The 22041-nt window shown below is 38.2% G+C and overlaps 1 protein-coding gene across 3 annotated transcripts in view; it reads left to right on the top strand.

Annotated features, from left to right (window-relative positions):
* LOC594795 overlaps window positions 1–21365 on the top strand; it is a 33038-nt gene extending 11673 nt beyond the window's left edge. For all 3 annotated transcript variants that reach the window (XM_795736.5, XM_011673489.2, XM_003730825.3), the window contains 5 exons: window positions 8052–8157; window positions 14195–14325; window positions 14903–15037; window positions 17066–17209; window positions 18436–21365. In XM_795736.5, coding sequence (XP_800829.2) covers window positions 8052–8157; window positions 14195–14325; window positions 14903–15037; window positions 17066–17209; window positions 18436–18507 — 588 coding nt within the window. In that variant the 3' untranslated portion in view covers window positions 18508–21365. The remainder of the gene's footprint in view (window positions 1–8051; window positions 8158–14194; window positions 14326–14902; window positions 15038–17065; window positions 17210–18435) is intronic.
* Window positions 21366–22041: the final 676 nt, after the last annotated feature.

The raw sequence follows: 22041 nt of genomic DNA, 5'->3' as shown, positions 1-22041 counted from the left end.
GTTTAAATATAAAACAAATCTTTAAATGCGAATAATTCGAAAAGTAGTTTTCGAACGCCCTCTGCCACCCGATACGATATTAATGTATTATATACAGTTGGTTTCAGCATAAATCCATTATTTTGAAATGGGAACTTGATTTTTCAGGCAGGAGCGGACAGCCCATATGGAGATTTTTTTTCTTCCTTAATGTGCATGGCTATTCAGGGGTACTGTATACATATGTACAGTGAACAATTGCAATATATCTAAACCCAATTTGATGTTTTTGGTTTTTTTTGTAACTCAAGAAATGAAAGGTGGATTAGTTTAATTAGGGGCTTTGTTGAATACTTTTAAATGTAAGCTTAAACATACAAGTCCCCTTCTCAAGAAACATAAATCAGGACAAATCAATTATTAAAATACTTTAAAAAGTACAAAACTTGGTAAGGGTTATGAATAAATTGGTAAGGGTTATGAATAAATTAGTTGTTAACTGCATGAAAACGTGTACATGTAGGCTCTACATGCATTGCATACAGTCTGCAGTACTTACACATGTAGTTTGAAATTGTTATTCTCTAAATGAATCTTGAAATTTAGAAAGGTCTATTGGTGTGGAAATTCCTTCACTGAAAGCTTTCCTCTTAGGAATCAATGACTACCCATAGGAAAGAAATGAGCCTGCCGCATACTCCTGCGGCAGACCTGCCGCAGACAGTCATCTTTTTCACATGCAAATTAGTTTTGCCGCAGACTTGCCGCAGACTTGCCGCATACTCTTTCAGTATGATGAAGAGTCTGCGGCAGGTCTGCCGCAGACTTGCTGCAGACCTGCCGCACACTTTTTCAGGTCTGCCGCAGGTCTGCCGCAGACTTGCCGCATACTCATTCAGTATGATGAAGAGTCTGCAGCAGGTCTGCCGCAGACTTGCTGCAGACTTGCCGCATACTCTTTCAGTATGATGAAGAGTCTGCGGCAGGTCTGCCGCAGACTCTTCATCATACTGAAAGAGTATGCGGCAAGTCTGCGGCAAGTCTGCGGCAAAACTAATTTGCATGTGAAAAAGATGACTGTCTGCGGCAGGTCTGCCGCAGACTTGCTGCAGACCTGCCGCATACTCTTTCAGTATGATGAAGAGTCTGCGGCAGGTCTGCCGCAGACCGCGGCAGACTTGCTGCAGACTTGCCGCATACTCTTCCAGTATGATAAAGAGTCTGCGGCAGGTCTGCCGCAGACTTGCTGCAGACCTGCCGCAGACTCTTCGTCATGAATATTCATATCTCATATAGACCTGCTGCAGACCTGCCGCATACTCTTTCATATCCAGTACGTGGCAATAAAGTATGCATGTAGAAGAACCAGTGATAAACTGATTGATACTTCATAATCGATATTGGCAATATCAATATTACCAATTAGGTAATACCAATAGATATCGATATTACCAATTAGGTATATTCTATTCTCAATTGTATTAACTTCATCACATTGATCATTTGAAGTGTATTCAAGAGTAACATTTGAAGTGTCACAGGCTCGTACACATATATATACTAAATATGTATATTGTTTCTTGGTTAGTAATCATAGTTTCTTCGTTAGTAATCAATATATCTATTGCTTAAACGTGAATGTAATTGTAACATGATCAGACAAAATAATCTATTGGTTAATAATGGCAAAAGGAAAATAGAAATCACAAAAATGATGTGCATTGTCTTAATTTGCTTAACAAATCATGATAAATGTATTTTTCTGTCACACGTGTAAAGTAATAATGAATATGCATGAGATGATTGGTTTCAATTGGCCCTATTAGACTTTAATGGGATTTCCTGTGGCAGACCTGCCGCAGACTGTTCCTGTGGTGTACTGGTATGCGGCAAGTCTGGAGCAAAGTTTCGCCCTGCCGCAGATCTGCCGCAGACTGTTCCTGTGGCATACTAGTATGCGGCAAGTCTGGAGCAAAGTTTCATCCTGCCGCAGATCTGCCGCAGACTGTTCCAGTGGCATACTAGTATGCGGCAAGTCTGCAGCAAAATTTCATCCTGCCGCAGATCTGCCGCAGACTGTTCCTGTGGCATACTAGTATGCGGCAAGTCTGGAGTAAAGTTTCATCCTGCCGCAGATCTGCCGCAGACTGTTCCTGTGGCATACTAGTATGCGGCAAGTCTGCAGCAAAATTTCATCCTGCCGCAGATCTGCCGCAGACTGTTCCTGTGGCATACTAGTATGCGGCAAGTCTGGAGCAAAGTTTCATCCTGCCGCAGATCTGCCGCAGACTGTTCCTGTGGCATACTAGTATGCGGCAAGTCTGCAGCAAAATTTCATCCTGCCGCAGATCTGCCGCAGACTGTTCCTGTGGCATACTGGTATGCGGCAAGTCTGCAGCAAAATTTCTTTCTGCCGCATACTTCGGCATACTCTTTGCCGCAGACTAAAAGTCTGCGGCAGGTCTGCGGCAGATCTGCGGCAGGTCTGCGGCAGGTCTGCGGCATACTTTTCACTTTCCTATGGGTACCGTATGTACTGTAGCTAGATCGGCTACATGCAGCCCTTTTCACCCTTACATTGTACATAACTAAACTAACTGAAGAAGCATATTGGAATGAAAGTTGTTACATATGTGTCCCAATATTGTTTTTAAAATACGCTTGTTTCAAAAGTTCTTTACACGAGTGCCAGAAATGATAATGCTCCGTCTATGATATGAGATGATTTTCAGTGTAATCTGAAATGGAATGTCATCTTGGGTCATCCACTGTTTGCCTAGAAGTGCACCATACTGCAACCTCACAGAGGCATGTAGGAGTCCTGTCACACAAACCATACACCTCCCCCCCCCCCCCCCCCCACGGGCCAATTTTTCAGGGCTGCGTACATTTACAAAGGGCTGTATTTGAATTTACATCCTAGGCCAGGGATACAAAATGTTTTTCAAATCTTATTGCTAAAATTTCTACTTCAACATCTAAAAATAACATCCATCTAGTTCATCTGAGTGTGTGTGTTGTTTTTAGTACTATGTTTAAAGTAGAAGTAGGCTTTAAAGTAAAACTTTAAAAAAAAGAACCCATTGAAATCTGCACTAAAGGAACCTGTACATAAGACCACCTGCCTATAAAGACCACTTTTCATGTTTCCCTTGATTGGTCTTATGTACAGGTTTCAATGAACTGCCTTTAAGCTGTTGCAGGTTCAGAATAGATTTTTTAATTTAAATGGCCTGACCTCATCTAGGCAATTTATGACCATCCTGTTATGATTCAATTCAAAACTGGAAGTGGCGCTCAAGGCAGCGAGGGAAGGCTCACCACTCGTCACCTCCGAGCGAGAAAGGGGTAGGAATTCCGCTAAGCCTCGACATCCAGAATTTGGGGAGAGTGGGAGCAGGGGGTTGTGCTAGGATCAAGGCCTGGGGTGCCACTAACCTGCTTTGTTCCCTGATACATCTGTACATAGTTTATGAAATATGATTGACAGACTCGTGGGCTGTAGCAAAAAAAAAAAGCAATTTTTAAAAATGCATCAAGAAATTGATATTGTGACATGATGCATGACTTGGTACATGTAGAAGCTGTTGAGGGTTAACAATAGATTGCCAAGCCCTAGGTTAGCACTTAATAATAATAATGATAATAATATTAATATGTTCGGTTAAATACAGCACTCTCACACAATCGGTTTCACAGCGCTTTCACAGCGCTTTACAAGGAGAAAACGGTTCCTCTTTTGTATATAAACACTTTGACCACAGATGAGCATGGTCAACCATGTTTTTTTAGAGAGATCCTTCTATGAAATAAACTCTTTATAATCAATCAATTTTAATAATGCATTCTACAGACTGAAATAAAAAATGAAAAGATGTTCAGAGACTATAATGAAAGCTTGCATATTGACATCTCTAGACAGGAAAGATAGCCTTGGAATATAAAGGTCAATGTGGATCCTAACAATCAAATTGCACCTAGTACGTTTGGCAGTGGCCGTATTTGTTAAAGGTAAAGACCAGTTATGGTCATGCAATTGCATTGTGAAAGAAACGTTGTGGAATCGATCAGAAAAGGTTGATCATCTAGCATCTAGCATCTGCAAGGTTCTGGAATCATCAAAATGATAAGAAATTTGGCCCATTCTTCGTAAAGTTACAAGCACTATACACAGAAAGATGTATATGGGACTACCTTATATCTCTCACAGACCATGAGAGAAACAAATTTACCAAATATATGAATTAGTAGGCGGTTTCCCGGCAATTTTTTTATCATCATGTATTAGTCAAAACATATTCTTTCACATGATTGGTAATGAGAGCTTCCATTTCATTTTTTTTTAAATTGGGGCGTTTCCAATACTGGTCTTTACCTTTAACCAAGAGGTCAAATGGTCAACCCCCTTAAAAAGATTTTTTTATTTTCCTATAGAATTAAAGATGTAAATTTTGAGTTATATACCGGTAGGCCTAAATCTTTATTTCACCTTACATGTACATCTATTCTTACTTCATCCTCTGATTTGTGATTTCTTTTCTTTCTGTTTACTAATTTCTAAAGTGACTCTATCATATGAGAGTCAAGTGACAGTTTGTTTGGTTTCTTTTTAGATTTAGATAGTTGATTTGAAACCTCCAAACTATACACAACTATTTCTGTTCCGTCATTTATTAATTGAATAATACTGATATAAAAACACATGCTTATATTGATTACAAAAAAACAAACCATAGATTACACTTGTATCACAAAAGTTATTATACGCTTTAAAAAAATCATAATTAACTTTTTTCTAGAGGTGTTACTTTTCAACATTTGCCCTCCATAATATTTCCTTTAAATATATTTGGAATATGTTTGTAAAATACATTTTATTACTCTGCTCTTTCTGGATATGCCACTTATTCATATCAATGTACAGATCAATACCCATGAGTGAATACCGAAATGAAACCAAATCTTTTATTTAGTGGACCATGAACATCATGTTCTTTTAAAGTAACTGCAATGTTGCTCTGGAACAGGACACTTTGAATCCTGTGAATTTTAAATCTATTTTTCCTGATTTTTGCATTGCTTCCAAACATTTGAAACCCAAGTAAGCTTTGAGGGATATTAGGAACTCTCAGAAGAGACCACAGACAGGTGTCACTGCTACCTTAGATTCTCAAGTTTCTTCTTCTCCCTTCCTGGTTCTATATCCTTTATAAATGTTTGTATAAAGGGGTATCTCACTGAGCAGCGAATGCTTGCGCAAGTAGCGAATTTGGGTTTTCGCCAGGGTTCGTAAAAGGTTGCAAACGGTTGCAAGAAAGTTCGCAAACAGTTTTCATTGTCGCAAACAGTTTTTCTTGTTGAATCAATTTTTTTTTTTGCGAATTTATTTTTGCTCAAACAGTTGCAGGCATTTGCAAAACAGTCGTAAGCGTTTGCAAAACAATCGTTTGCGTTTGCAAACGGTTGCAAGACGGTGTCACTCTTTGTTATCGTCAGTTCTCTTTGTTTCGCCAATGCTAGCGACCATGTTATCATATGGTTCCTTTATAAAATCGACCCATTGAGTACCAGGAGTTATCAAAAGGTCCCAAACGTTCACAAATAGTGGCAAAGGATTGGCAAATAGTTGCTAATCTTCGCAAAAAATGTCGCTAAAACTTGCTTACAGTCGCTGATAGTCGCCAACTGCCTTTCGCAAACACTTTCAGGAACATGCGCTCAAATGTTGCTAATTATCGCGAAACGTCACTAAAATTCGCTGATTTTTGGCCAACATTCGTCAGAAAAGTTGGCAAATCCAAATTCGCAATGTTCATAAGCTTCCGCCGCTCAGTGAGATACCCCCTTTAGTAATCTGTTGTTAACCTTATTTTACGATATTAAGTTGAAGTTTAAGATGCTTAAATCAAAGGATATTCTACACTGCAGCTTTTAGGAGCATCCCTATAAAGGTCACTATAAAGGCATCTAATCAAGGGGCTAAAATAAAGAAATGAATTTATCATTCTTTATATCTTCTGAGAAGGAGAGGAGCAAGATGGGAAACTGGATGATGGTGAAAGTGTGTATACCCTTGAGATGTGGATCCTACCATCCATGAGAGTTGTTATTTTTTGCACATGATGCCAATATGACAGTGCCTCTGCAGAGCCCATGAGCATAGGTATTCATCTATAATATATTTATTGCTTTTAGTAGCTAAGTTCACACGACACTATTGTAGTTTAAAGCTTCAATTTTACCAAACCCCCTAACTTATAAACCATGATCCACTAATAATGATGAGGGTTCGGACAGGACCGAAACAAAAAATATTCAACTAATTAAAGTATAAGCCATGCAAGCAGACATACAAGCCTGCATAACCTCAAAGTTAAGTGCATCCACACGGCACAAAACTTTGTATTAGGAAACCCGCTGATCGTGGTTATCGGGCTAACCTTATGAGGGCACTTCGTTTATAACTTTGAGTAAACTTGAAGTTTTGCAATGACAAGTGTGTCTGCACAATAAAAAACTACAAGATAACTTCAAAGTTTAAAACCTTGACTTAAAACTTGAACTTAACAATTGTCAAAAACTACAAGATAACTTTGAAGTTTAAAACCTTGATTTAATACTTAGACTTAACAATTGTTGTGGGAACTTAACTAGTATCTATCTCCGAGATTAAGTGACCTCTTATCAGCATCAGATCTTGATCATTCACACGATATATCTTCTGACTGATTCTGAGTCATCTTAATGCTCTACCCACCCACCTAACAAGAAAAAGAAGAGATGGAAGGAAGAAGAGAGGGAGAGTGGGGATCTTGTTCCCGTTTTCTTGAGATGGCTAATTCAATTTCTAACACACTACATGATTTGCAGTTTCTGCAAACAAATCTATAGGCCTGTCTTCATCAGCTCGAGATTGCCAAATATCCCGCTATTTGAACTATCCCGATCGCAAATTATCCAATTAATTTGCGTCTTCATCAGCCCGAACTCGCAATTAGCGGATATTTGGTCGAGATAATCATCCCAAGATATCTTGGGCTAGTTTGCAGAATATCCAGCTATTTGTCCGGTGCGTCCTCACCAGCCCGAAGACTTGCACTATGCACGAACGCTGAGCAAGATATCTTGAGCTAATTTCTTGAGCTCGAGTTTCAAGTTTTGAGGTCTTGAGCTGATGAAGATACAATTTGTAACTTCGGGATTATTTCCCAAATCAGAAAATAGTGGGTTATTTGGCAATCTCGAGCTGATGAAGACAGGCCTTATGACAATGCAACTCTAGTAATCTAAACCAGTTTGTAAGTGTTGGTGATTTAAGTTATTTGAAAATCATTGTATGTGAGGACAAATTGCATCATCACCATTATTTCTGTTATTTTGAATATCATTTTATTGGGGAACAAACAGAAATATTATACATAATAAGACTGAAAAAGGTTACATAGAAGGCTACATAGGAACCCCTCAAAATGTATAAAAAGCAACCACCAGCTCTCCAGGCATTATAAAAAGCATCTCAACAGCAAGACTGATGAGACAAGTGTGATGCTGTACTCTGAATGATTATTTTTTAATATGTTTACAAATAAATGATCTATATGTTTCATTCTGACTCTCCTATCTGACCATCTCTCTTTAACACTGTTCCTCTCCTGTCTCTCTCTACCTCTGTCTCTACGGTCATCTTCAAAATTAAACCTCGTGTCTACTCCGGTGTCAACTCTTTCTTATGATCATCGCTCTTTCTGCGAAGCTCCTGCTGAACTTTGGAACAAACTACCTTTAAATATCAAAAACTGTCAGACTATTAACCAATTCAAAACTTGTCTTAAGACACACTTATTCAAAAATTGCTAGTGATGATTAACTTACATGTACTCTATTCACATTGATGTATATTTCATATGTATTGTAATTTGTAGGTTTATCACATTTTCTTTTCATTTTGTTTTGTTTAATATGTAATTGTTTATCATTATCGCTTAGAGACTTTTCGGTGGTAAGCATTTTATAAGCACCGTTTGTATTATTATTTATTATTCTTCACTGTCTCTCTCTCCTCCCTGCTACAGCCCCATCCTGCAGCAGCGATCCCTCTCCGTCAAGACCCCAAAGCTGTCACCTCATCACGGCCAGGGTACAAAGATAGTAGTATGGTGGTAGACAGAAAACCTCCTTGTAAGTATACGTGTCAAAGGAAACACTGACGTGGCAATCGACTATGAAAAGTTTTGACTAGAATCGGACAACAATTATGAAAGTTATGAAGTTTTGAAAGTTGTAATCATATGTGTATCACTGTCCTGTCATAGTTTATTTAGATGTTTGTATTGTATTACTTTGTAACCAGTGGAAACCAAATTTCCTGATATGGATAATAAATGATTATACTTATACTTATACTTATACTTACTTATACTATAGGTATGGACACTTAAAAGTGGCTGAATCAGTAATGTCTATATGATGTAGTGGCAGACAACTTTCCCATTCGTTCCAACACACAAAATGAATAAAATTTCAATTTGGCAAAAATGTATGACTAGGGAGGGTCTATTCTCTTTAGAGGACCTACAGTAAAGAAAACGACTGAGAGGAAAGAGAAGAAGAAGACTCCAAAGAAGGCACCCAAGAAGCCAGCAGCCAAGAAATCAACACCAAAGAAGACGCCCAATATATTTTGACCATAATATATTTTTGGTAGTGCCTCAAGGGAGAAGGCCACGTAGGAGAAAAACAGAAATTTATGATATTTTTGTACACTAACTGGAGAGTTGTCAGTGACTACGTGACAATCCATCGACTGAACTGCCAATTTGAGCTTTGCGTAGACTTAGTGATGTCATATTTCAAATATTCATAATGTTCTTATTATTGGCCCGACTTTTTTCAAACTTGTACCATTCTGTTTATTTCTTTTTTTTCTGCTTTCATACAAAAGAACTGATTACAAGGATATGATTGTAAACCCTTTAAAGCAGGCTTCATGAAACATTTGGTCTTTCAGCAAGACTAGGTACATACTAGGTTTACGCAACAGTTCTTAATGTATTAGTTAAACTCAGGGTTTGATATTTAGAAGTTATCTTGTAGTTAAAGCCTCTCTTAAGTGCTGGGAGCCAACCAAATTTGATGGCAATCATTCACTTCAATTGTATAATGAAGAATGAAATTTAACACTGACTTCTGCAAGGATTTTCAGAATAAATGTGTTTGAAGATGAATATTGATAAAAGAATGCAAAATTCAGGTTTTCTGCGTACAACACAAAACCCAAGTTATGTATTTTTTCATCAATATTCGTCTTTAAACATACTTAGGAGTTGAGTGTTATATAACATCCTCTTTCACATCATTATACAATTTAAGTGAAATTTTGCCATCAAATTTTAAAGCAAATTTGGGCTCCCAACACTTCGAGGGGCTTTGTGTATGTACTCGTAGTTTCTAGAACTCAAAAGTTCACTCAAAGGTCGTAACCACAAGTAATTGTATGGTTTAATAACACAAATATTCTGAGCAGTTGGGAGTTGGTTGCTGTTTAAATGCAATGAACCTAGAGATTTTGACAGATGGTAGAACTTTACAATGACTGCGTGTGTTCAATGAAGTTTAAAGACCTTCAATACTACTGGGCCAGAAGGGATTAGACCACACAGCGAGGTCACTGACAGGTGGCTATCTCATTATTAACTCAGCTCTCAACTAACATTAGAAAAAGAGGATCATGGGGGACCAACAGGCACCGATTGGGGAAGTTTTCTATATAGAGGGAGCAAGTAGCTACAAGTAGGACAGTGGGGCTTTAAAACTTCAAGCAGTCATATGTTTCAATGCTATGTGAATTTGCATTGTTGTTGGAGGGTCATCAATTGAAACTTATAGCCCATCTGTACTAGTGTACAGGAGGGATTAGAACACTGCGCAAGGTCACTGGACAGTTGCCTGTTATTTCATCAAATCAGCTCTCAATTAACATAAGAAAAAGAGGATCATGGGAGACCGATGGTCAACGATTAGGCATTGTTTGGGCGCAAGTAGCTATAAGCAGTGCAGTGGGCCTTTAAAGGTTTTAACTACAACTTTACCAAGCAAATAGTGGCATAGGTTCTTTAAAGTGAGACAAATCTAGAGGAGTTTATATGTTGGAACATTTGTAGTTTATCTGGACTTCTCAGGGAACCCAGCCAAGCTCAATGAACCTTTGGATGGCCTGAAGGAAAACAGATATTCTCAAGACCGAAACCATTCGGGTAGAAGTGAGACCTTAGAGACGTCAGCTAGTTTTACAAGTCAATTTTGAACCGTTAGACTTCAGGGCGAGATCAGGCGAGAACTTCAAGTGAGATCTTGTCTCCACCCCTAAGTGTGAAGACAATGCTCAAGAGATTTCCAATCGACATTTTATACACTTCTGCTTTACAAATTTCAACACAAATGCTATTTTAAATTTCTTAATTGAATTAATGCAATGGCAATTTCTTTTCTATTTTTGACTTCAATTTAAAGCAGATTCCTCAGGACAAACTGATGGAAACATTCTTGTCTCAGCAGATTTGGAGATTGATATTAAAAAATATTGTTTTAATCAGTCCTTAATTATTTTATCACCTTGAACCTTATCTTGAACATGGTTCTCTAATTTTGGCATGCCCTTTCCTTCCTAGTCGTACCATGTTGTAGCTTTTTGCTCCCTTTAGATCAGTTTATGAGTCAGTAAACCTATTTTGGTGAAAGAGGAATTGGGGTTATAGTAATAAACTTGTCAGGTTAACTCTAAAACTAGAAATTTTTGCAACATTAACCTTTCATGAATCATTGCTGACTGTCGATTTAATGGCAAGAAACATTCAGCTAATTTACATTTTGCTAAGAAACATTTTGCTAATTATCGATGCCCAGATTTACATGGAAACAGTTGGATGATATTTATTTGGTTGTTTTATAAAATCAGTTATTATTAATAAGAATAGAGAATGGATATAGTACATGCGTGTAGAAGGACATTGGAGAAAACATGGCACAATACTAATAAAAAAATGGGTAGCAGTACTTTAGGTTCGAAATGTGTCAGGTTTGTAGTTACAATTGCTGTTGGAAGTACAGTATGAGTGGAGAGAGTAAGATTGAAATGTGAAAGGTTTTGAGTTTAAAGAGTTTAAAGGAAGTAGTAGAGGAGGGGAGGGTTTACAAGTTAGATATTAAAGGCTTAAAGTCTGAAAAGCTCAAACGGAGGGGAGGGTTTAATAGTCCATTAATTTTGTCAAAGGATCATAGCCTGCAGACACGTAGGATGCAATGAAGGAGGGGAGGGTGAGGGATGTTAACATAAAAGGCCTGTAGCCTGCAGCCTGCAGAGGGCTGGGAAGTTGTAAAGGAGAGAAGAGTAAAGAACTTTAAGTAAAAGGGCTCTAGCCTGCAGTGGTGTAGGAAGTTTTAAAGGAGGGGAGGGGGGTAAGGGATGCAACCGAAGATGCTGTAGAAAGGTCACGGTGACCCCACTGCTTTCTGAAAGGAAATTCCAAGGTTTATGGATGGCGCATGTGACAGATAAGCTGGCCGGGGGCAGGCGATTATCCCCGCACCCTGGTGTAAAACACGCTACAAAATCCATCTCTTACGCATTAGAGATGAAAAAGAGATCAGGTCCGAATCCGTAAATTGTTTGGATGCCTGAGCGGCTGTCACGCTTGTTCATTCTGTGTGGTTCGTGGCACGGTAATCACGATAGGAGACGCAGATCCTCCCCTTGTGTCGCAGATTTAATCTAAGCGTGGGGTAGGGGGAGGGGAGCGTGCCACTCTCAATTTCCTCTTACAATCCCGTGGTTGGGTAGTAAAGGATCCGAGAGATGGAATGTCTCGATGGAGGGTGTAGGTAGGAAGCACAGCTGCTCTAATAAGATGTCTTGAGATGTTCATGCCTCAAATCTATCTTCTCGTCTTTTCTTCGTACTTCTGTTCTTCCTTCTTTGTTGATGTTAAGGAGTATCTTTTCTTCTTTAAGTCTGTGATCATAAATATTCTACTATCTTTCTGTTTCATCAAAAGTTGTGATTGTCTGTCCCATCTCTTAGTTCAACCTGTTTGATCTCATCTTTGCAAATTCTCTCTTCATCACTGGATATCTTTCTAAAAGAGAAGACATTTGCCCATTTACACCTTCCTGTCCTTCAAGCTTCTCTAATGCAATATTTGTTTTATTCTTTTATTTGTGTTATTTTCTTTTTTCCTTTTTCCTTTTTTAATTTTAATTTTTAAAATCTTTGAAAGACCTGTCCTTTTCCTCCTACTTATTTCTCTCCCTACTTCTTGTCCCTATCGCCCTACATGTACTTAAGTCTCCCTCTCCCTACTTCTTTCTTTCTCTCTCTATTGCTTTCTAGCTCCCTCTCTGTACTTCTCTATCCATCTCCCGTATTCTTTCTCCCTCTCCCTACTTCCATCTCCTCCCAACTTCCCCCTCCCTCTCCAAGCTCTTTCCCCCCTCTTCCTTCTTTGCTACTTCCCTCCCCCATTTGCTACTCCTCTCTGCCTCTCCCTACTATCTCTCTCTCTTCATCTGATTACTTCTCTCTCTCTTTCCCTGCCTCTGTCTCCCTTCTCTGGTCTTCTCTCTGTCACCATCTTCTTATTCTCACCCTTCCAAGTTCCCACTCTCCCTGTCGAACCTAGAACATCTTCACCATCCTATTTGATTCTTAATATGAATTGATAATTGGGTACAGCCTTCTCCAACCCCCTTCCTGCCCACCCTAATCTCGTTTGCATTGCTCTCTTAGTCTGGATATCATTCTCCATTCATTAGGATTCACATGAAAGCTTTTGGCAGAAAGGAGGCACTCTTTTTATATATCTTGTGTCTCCCCAACATTGAACCACTCCATGGTTGCCAAAAGAACATGAGAAAACATTAAGGCAAACTCACGATTTCTCTATTTCCTATAACCAAGATATAGGACGTGATGTAGTTAAACACTTAAGTTCTACCACAGTCCGATGTCTGTACTGTTTAATAGTAATCAATGATTACCATCTACATGTACAGAAGTAGTTTTTATTACATTGTGATTCAGATGGATTAATAAAGGCTTATCAACTTATTTTCCTTTATCCAGGGAAAATGTTACTGCCTAAGTGAATTATAGTGATATGTGTCCGTGTAGTGTCACATAGAAATGTAAATTCAAGAATTAGTATGTTCACAAAAACTTGAATGCCTACAAAGTAAGTGTTGTCCAGGAAGGCATTACTTTTAACTTTGTAAGAAGAGATAAGAAGAGGACATTTCTGCTGTAGCCTTTGCCCCTTTGCCCTGTCTCTTCATCTGTACCTTAACTAGGATTATCCATACATCCATCTTCAGGAGAGTTTATTTATTACTTATCATAAGAAGTATGGGCCCTCTAACATCTTTTAAATTATTATTATTTTATTATTTTTTTTGTTTTGAAAATCATACTTTATTGAGGAAAATGGTACTGTTGTATTTACTTCTATAAATCATACAAAATACAAGAGACAAAACAATACAAGGTCAATGAGAGGAAGCGATACAGAGACACAGTGAAAGTGCGAGTGGGAAAGAGGGAAGAGTATATAAGAATAGTACAGGGAGAGAAATAAGATGCAGGGAAAGAGATAGAGAGAGCAGGAGATTACTATGAAGTATTAAGCGTCTCCTGTGCCTGGGAGGTAACCCTTGAATATCTCTTTCCAGTATAACTGATTTGGGGTGTGCAGGTGGACCATTACACCAGGGTTTCCCCTACTCTTATACGAATAGTGTAGGGAGTTCTTAATGTGCAAAGGGGGTGACTATCCTCTACGTGGCGCCTACTTGTAACGTCCTATCCGAGGGACGGAGTGTTTTCCACTTAACATAGCCTGGGTCTATGAAACGGAATGATAACACATAATGCAGGCTTCAGTCTTCTGCCTGGGTTGGATTCAAACCCATGTTCTTTGGTTCGACAGACAGACGCTTTACAGACTGAGCCAAGTCGCCTCTCAACTATTTAAAAACTATTCTGATGAAGATGATGATGATGAACAGCATTTGTATGGCGCCAAATATTTGTTTTAAAAAACATCCATGTAGCCTATTTATATTTGATCTTTGTATTATGTTTGTCTGTTATTTGTTATACAAAATGCCAAATAAAATAATAATAAATAATAATAACATTCATTCTCTTTTTGTTTTCATCTTTCAGTTGTAAGGGATCCTCTGACCCTATCAGTGGACTTCATGGTGAGGTACGTAGGGATGATTGCCTCAGCTCAGGGTCTTCAACACTCACAAGAAGACCACCTTGATCTAATCCAAGCCCTGGACCAAGCACAGGTAAGACCAGGACCAGGGGCCCATTTCATAAAACTTGTTATCTATAACAAATGCTAAATTTATATGACAAATCTTCTCTCAGCCAATCAGATGCCATTAGTTCAGTAGCTTATAACAATAGCTTGTAAATTGCTATTGATAACAGGTCCCAGGTTCATGTTCAGTAAAAACAATGGTAGTATTATAGTAGCTTGATAATCGGTGGATTCAGTGCTCATTCAAAGTGTAACCATTCTGTCAATTCGTCCCCATTATTGCCATCATCACTGCCATCATCATCATCATCATCATCATCATCATCATCATCATCATCATCATCATCATCATCATCATTATTATCATCATCATACATATGCCCAATTTTCAATAGAGTGACCTTCTGCGCTAAGTGCCCTTTGGTAAGGCATTGATCCTCATTACCATGTCTTTTGGAGAGGACCTAAAGCTGTGGTCCTCTGGTTGCTTACTAACAAGCATTTATGCTTCCTTAGCAGTCAGGTAAAATAACCACCACTACACCTCTTTTTCTTCTTCTTCTTAATCTCATCTCTCTGTTTCATTCATTGTCTATCATCAGATGGATGGGCAGTTCAAGTTTGCGGAGAGTGACCAGGACTTTGTCACTTTGAATCTTTCCAAGTATGGCATCAAGATCCTGGAGAAGATTCCTCAAGATAGATATCAGATGACAGCCGGTATCAGACCGCCCCAGGTTCGTCATAATAATAATAATGATAATATTGTAAATCTCTGTGTATAAGGCGCACCTGTGTATAAGGCGCACCCCTATTTTGAAGGGGGGAGAAAAAAACACGCGGGAAGGACTTTCATCTAACATCGAGGTGCAGTTGAAGGCGCAGATTTGTGATTGTGAACTTGTCACAAATAAAAGTAACAATGTCGTTTTTAGGAGAATGTGTAAGATCATTAATGTAAATTAAAAACAGTAGAGTACCTAGGATAAAACCTTGTGGTACGCCGAAGCAAAATTGGAGGAATTATTATTATAAACTACATATTGAGATCTATTAGAAAGATTACTTTCAAACCAAGATGACAGACAAATTTGAGTGTTGTTCTAGTTTCCGAGTGGTGAGTCAACACACCGATTACTGAGCTGGGAGACATTGCCAGGCATAGCGCCATAAATCAAAACTTGTGTACCTGTGTATAAGACGCACCCCCGACTTTCAATTTTTTTCGGCGACAAAAAAGTGCGCCTTATACAAGGAGATTTACGGTAATAATCTTATTTACCCAGGATAGCCTCATTAATCTTAATACTGCTCTATCTGAGGGCCCCGCAATCACATTATTACCCTAGCTTTATGGTTATGATTATAATAATAATAATAATAATAACATTTAGCTTTTATATAGCGCTTACCACATATGTCTCTAAGCGCTTTACAAATATTCTTTATCTCCATCTAAACCTTCAAGTAATATTGTGACAGATATCTATTTTATACTTGGAGCTTTCACAAAGCTTTGGTTAGTTTTATAGGCATTTTTAAGAGTACCAAACTTTAGAATTTTAAGTGTTTTTTTTAAAACTTTTAACATCAGTCACCATTGAAAACGGAAATATCTCATACCTGCTAATCAGAAAGCCTGATGGATATCAGGGATGCAATGTGACCAAAGAAACAAACACCCAACAGTGATCAAAGGTTGATAATTCCAAAAAGTATTTTATCAAAGAGCAATGAAAATGAAATTTGGTGATCAGATCTGAACTAAAAGACGTGGTCCCCCAAGTTTCAAATCAGACCCTCAGACGCAGCGAGGGTGAACTGGTGAAATATTTACATCTTCTACTTTCTTTCAGTAATTGATTCATTATATTACAACTTGTGCTGGATGAAGTATAGTCATCGTCAAAACAATGAAAGCTTTTCGGCATGCTTCTATTGAGTTAGACCTTAATTCAGAGTTTTTTCATTAATCACTTTTCAGTCCTTTCTACACGTCTATCTCTGTCTTTGTGTGTGTCCTGTAGTCATGCTAGGGTTAGCAAACTTTTCACATTAACCACTTGACTGCTATTGGCTTAAAACGCGTTCATACCCCCTGTGTTACTGCATTTTTGTACTGTACAAAAACCTGACAAAAACTGTATACTGTAAGCAAATAAATCTGGATTCTTTTGGGAAGAGCGCCATCTACTGTTCAAGACCTGTATAACATCATTGCAGTGCTGATTACACAGTAGGGCTTGGCATTATGCAGTGCTATGGTCTTGAAAGTGCAATGCCCTAAGCACGTACATGTACGTGGGTAGCAGTCAAGTGGTTAAAAGCATTGTTTAACAATGGTAAATCTGAGATGCACGGCCCTACGTGTTATCAGTGTCTATGATATGGTGTAATATTGAAGCCCTAAAAAAATTGCGCTTCAAAATGAACAAGAAATGCCCCCAAAAAGTAAAAATCTCTGAGTGACCGGTTTTACCATACTCGTGTTCCCCAATAGACTGTAGTGTTTAATATGAAAAAAAGTAGGAAAACGCAAAATTTGGTTTCGATTTCCTATCATAAATATCTTGATAATCAGACAGACAATCGGCTTGTAAAAGTCATGGGGTTCCTGACTGACCTAAAGGTTTATAATTATCATTGCAGCATGAGCTAAATCCAGGATTGTTTTTCAGAATCTGGGACAAAGTTACCCATTCCCTTTAACGTTCATCTAGAATAATTGTTTGCTCTTATATTCTGTGTTTGTGTTCATCTCTAAGGTGGTAAGATGGAGGCATGGTCTGGTAGAGATCATCCGAGCCGTCCACTATGAGGACAGTCTTGGAAGGCACCTGATGGCGGTCAAGCTAGGTCAAGAAGGAGAGGAGGTCTATGACTGTCTACTCTTTGAATGTACTCATCAGGTAGCTAGATCTTCCCTCTCCCTCTCCCCCTCCCCCCTCTCTCTCTCCCTCTCTCTCTGTCTCTGTCTCTGTCTCTCTTTCTCCAACCCCCTCTCTAATAATTTTGTTTACTCTACCCCCCCCCCTCTCCTCACCCCCTCTATCCTTTCCTCTAGTCCTCTAATAGTCAAGTATCTCTAATCTTTGATATGCCTCTCCTTTTTCTTTCTCTCCCTCTCTCTCCACCACTCTCTCTCTCTTTCTCATTCACTAAATTTATGTTCACTACATACATGTTCTCTGTCTTTGAAAGTGTATGTCTTAAATTTGACATTAGTCAAATACTAAATTTTATACCTCTATCTCTCTCTGTGTCTGTCTGTCTCTCTGTGTCTGCCTCTTTTCCCTCACTATATTTGAATTCTCTTCTCTAAATGCAATCATCATGTATTTATATGTACATCTTGAACGGAGATGAGGAGGGGGGGGGGGGGGGAATCATTCAACTAAATGTACATGTACATACACATACATGGTGACTGCATCTATAGAACAGAAATTATTATACAGGGTCGAGAGATAGACTAAGGACTTTTAAGGTTCTAGATAATAGAAGATCTAGATTCATATCTTTCTTTCTTTAATCCAAAATTGTAGGTTACAAATCCCTTCAGGGCAGAGTTTATCAGTTTTATCTCTGTCTATTTTGTTGGTGTTTCTGTAAAGGTCGTGACTGACTCACTGAATTTACCCGTCAAGTGTTTGAGGATTAGTGACTTGGTTGCCCAAGAGAGTTGCAAAGCTGGTGTGCATGTGCCAAACAAAACCTCTGATAACTCTGGTATTTTTATTGGGCCACATTTTGACAGGTGGATTGTGAGTGGGTATTTCATCAAATGCACAACTGCCATCTTTCAAGGGCTTTAGGTCATAAATATGTGTATGTGATTTTCTAGCTTTTAAAGCCACACCGTCTTACTGGTAGCTACTTGCTCCCTCTATATAGAAAACAATGTCTAAGCGGTGTCCATTGGTCCCCCATGATCTTCTTTTTCTTTTGTTCATTGAGAGCTGAGTTGATAAGATAACCACCTGTTGGTAACCACGCTGTGTGGTCTAATCCCTCCTGGCCAAACTAGTACAGCCGGCCTTTAAATAACAGAATATCTCTTTTATTAGGATAGATGCATCAGTGGTTATAATAATTTTTTAAAATTTATTATTTGATGTTCTTTGCTTTCTTGTAGCCCCAAGCAACACAAATGTGCAAGTGCCTGGAGCTGCTTTTCAATGCTGTGTGCCAATTTACTCCTCTGTGATACCTCTTGACACTTAAAGTGCGGTGTTCCTACCTGCTTATTTCAAGATTGGCGTTAGCGTTAACACCAGATCTGACACCTTATTTCAAGATTGGCGTTAGTGTTAACACCAGATTACCCATCTGTGACACCTTATTTCAAGATTGGCGTTAGCGTTAACACCAGATTACCCATCTGTGACACCTTATTTCAAGATTGGCATTAGCGTTAGCACCAGATCATTCATCTGTGACACCTCTCTCTTTCTACACTCTATCCTGGTGTTCCTGAATGCCATTTCAAGTCAAGTGTCAACGTGAACACAAGTCCCCCTCTCTGGGACATCAATCTCAACTCTGGGGGTCCGTACTGCTTATTTCAAGATTGGCGTTAGCGTTAGCACCAGATCACCCATCTGTGACACCTCTCTCTCTCTCTCTCTCTATACTCAATTCTGGTGTTCCTGAATGCCGTTTCAAGTTAAGTGTCAATGTGAACACAAGTCCCCCTCTCTTGGACATCGGTCTCTACTCTAGTCTTTAGGTCCTGACTGCTGATTTCAAGATTGGTGTTAGCGTTTACCCCTCTACAAGATTTGTCTACGCTCTATTGTGGTGCTTCCTACTGATTTTTTAGAGTGTGGTGTTAGAGATAGCATCACATCACCTCTCCATGCCGTCCACCTACATGCTAGTTAGGTGTTACTTGCTGCATGAGGAGGTTATAAAGCTGTTCTCTGATTGGCTTATGCAGGGGTTAATGAATCCTTTACATAACAGAAGTCTTACAGTAGGCTTGCGGGTGCACCATGTGAGAGAGAGAGGGAAGATTGAGGAGTCCTGAAAAGGACTCTCTGTAATCTTTCTTAAAGGTTTTGTTTCTTGAAGAAGTCCACTTTACAAGTGGAAATATCGCAGGGAGATGGAGCATGCGAGGAGACATCAGAACTGTTGCAGTCTTGGTGAATTTTTTCTGACTCTCTTGAAAACATTAGAAATTTTTAAAGAAATGTTAGAAAAATGTGAATCAAGTCAGAGTTTGAATGGCTATCAGGAGACAAAATACAATCATGCATGGATGAGACTAAAACTATTATTTACAATTATAAATACTTAATGTCTGACATATTACACTATCACCTCATTGTGTCTTAGCTCATGAAAAGTGCTTCCAAAATATTGTTCTTCCAAACGCCTCCAATGAATCATTGAATGAATATGGAGCAGAAAAATAAGTTATTTGCAAAATTCGTGAAAATGAAACCTCTGCAAAAATAACTGCTTATACAGTATTTGGTCATAGACCTACTATGATAGTTAACCTCAATCCAAGTTGTTAGAAGAAGCTTGATAATAAGAGGTATATGAGATGGGCAGAATCTGTTCCAATGGTGACGAAGATTGAATTCTTTGCTACACACTGTTATAGAGTAACCAAGAAGAGGTAGAGAAAATTCAAACGCAGGTATTTAAGTAGTCATGTTGTGACTTAATAAATTGTAAATATAAACAAGAAGTACTGTAGTGAAAATGTAAATAACCATGCCTTATGAAATGAAATGTACATTGTATTTGTAATCATAAATGCTACTTAAAGATATTCAATTCATACAATATTCTACTTAGTTAGAAATGTATTGCTATAACAATTATGTATTGCTAGACATGAATCTGGCTATATGTTGATGTAGAACATTAATTGTTCTTCAGTTTGTTATGAGTTAGAATTAAATGTGTGCTGAGTACAAACAGGACACTTTAGACAGATGCCAGAAGTCCCAGAAATTTAGAGGTAAATTTTGCTCCTATATACTTAACCAGTGAAGTCCATGTGCATAAAATTTCCCTGTGTGTGTTTGCATATGTGATGCACTTTAAAATAATATCCCTCCAATCATTTTCATGAAAGCCTTGCCTTATGTTTCAGTGAATATGAACAAGGGTTTAGCTTAAAAGTGTGCTTAAGTTCAGTTGAAATTGGTACGTTTACATAATGTATAGGTGGAAAATGTATTAAGTTATCAGTCATGTATTGTTATAAACAATTCATCAAATTTAGCAAAGTGCCCACACCTGAAATATGTGATGTTTATGAGGTGCATGAAATACATGATGTACATGTAGTGAAATTCAGGTTTCTTGATCTGGAAATTTGTTGAGAATCAATCTATTGAGTTGTTTTACTTTCGTCCATTTTGCATCAAGGCGATTAAACTTGCATTGTATCATTTTATTGTGAAATAGATACTGAATATGTAGTCGCCAATATTTAATGCTATTTAATCTGCTTAATATATTAATGTGCCATATATAACGTGATATATTCAGTGATTACTTTATTTATGATTGGATTGTCCCAAGTCAAATGATTCTATGATTTGTTTTGTGATTTTTAAAAAGTAATGTTTTATATATGATAAAGGCCTAAATGCATCAGAGATTAGAATGGTCATTGCAAAGATGAAAATTCAAAGGTGTTGAGTAGAGGTGTTGTGGTATAGTGGATAAGACCCCGGGCTGTAGATCACAAGGTACGGGGTTCAAATCGGAGCCCAGTACTAACATCCTTTGGCAAGATGTAACCTATATTTGCTACTCTCCACCCCGGTGTGGTCTAGTGGATAAGTCGCCAGACTGTAGATCAAATTAATAATATTTCTTGCCACAATAAGAACATGTAGGATTGTCCCAGCTCACTGTTTAGGATAGGTTAACAAAACTAATCATATGTTCCTTGATTCTTCCTGTGTTAGTCTACTTTTTACACCTTGTATAATTTGTTTAAGGTATCTTATATCTATTCATATATTAAAGACCTATCAAAAAGCAAGATAGGTAGATATTAAATTACCAAGACTAATTGGTAGATGATGTGATGAATTGCATATAGCTTATTCAAGTTAAAGTGTATCACCTGAAAAAATTATTTGTGTATAGCTAGAATGTATAAAATCAACCTCAAAAAACTTGACCTGGCATTGTATAGGTAAACCGCTAAAGAAGAAAGGGTGTGTATTGAACTCAAGGCAGACTTTACTTCTGTGCGAGCCCAATTCTGTGTGAGTGTGTACCCGTGCTCTAAGTAGTCTACTCAACACAAAGTTTTACAGTTCACTAAGCGGGTATTTGAACTTCAATATCTCTTTGTAGAAGTAATATTTGAGGCTCATTGTTTGACTAGCAGTATAGCAACATGGAACCCTGTATATCGAGAGCAAAACGTGTTTTGGCGATGCGTACACTTAAAGAGAAGGTTGAGTTCTAGGAAGAGGTGAAAAATAATTTGTGAGCGTTATCATTCTTATTATGCAAATGTGGAAGAGCAATAGATAAGACATGTTCCCTGAAAAGCATGGCTCTTCAAATGCTTTCATATTATAAATATGGCATGTAACATCGTAAAAATCGAATTTTTACGCCACATGTTCGTGTAGTCCCATATACATCTTTCTGTGTACAGTGCTTGCAACTTTACCAAGACTTGGCCAAATTTTTTATCATTTTGACGTTTCCAGAACCTTGCAATACACACAAATACTTATGTGCTAGATGATCA

The sequence above is a fragment of the Strongylocentrotus purpuratus genome, unplaced genomic scaffold (genome assembly GCF_000002235.5).
Source record: "Strongylocentrotus purpuratus isolate Spur 01 unplaced genomic scaffold, Spur_5.0 spur5_scaffold_13, whole genome shotgun sequence".
NCBI lineage: Eukaryota > Metazoa > Echinodermata > Echinoidea > Camarodonta > Strongylocentrotidae > Strongylocentrotus > Strongylocentrotus purpuratus.
The sequence above is the reverse complement of the archived record's forward strand: the minus strand, read 5'-3'. Positions and strand labels throughout refer to the sequence as shown.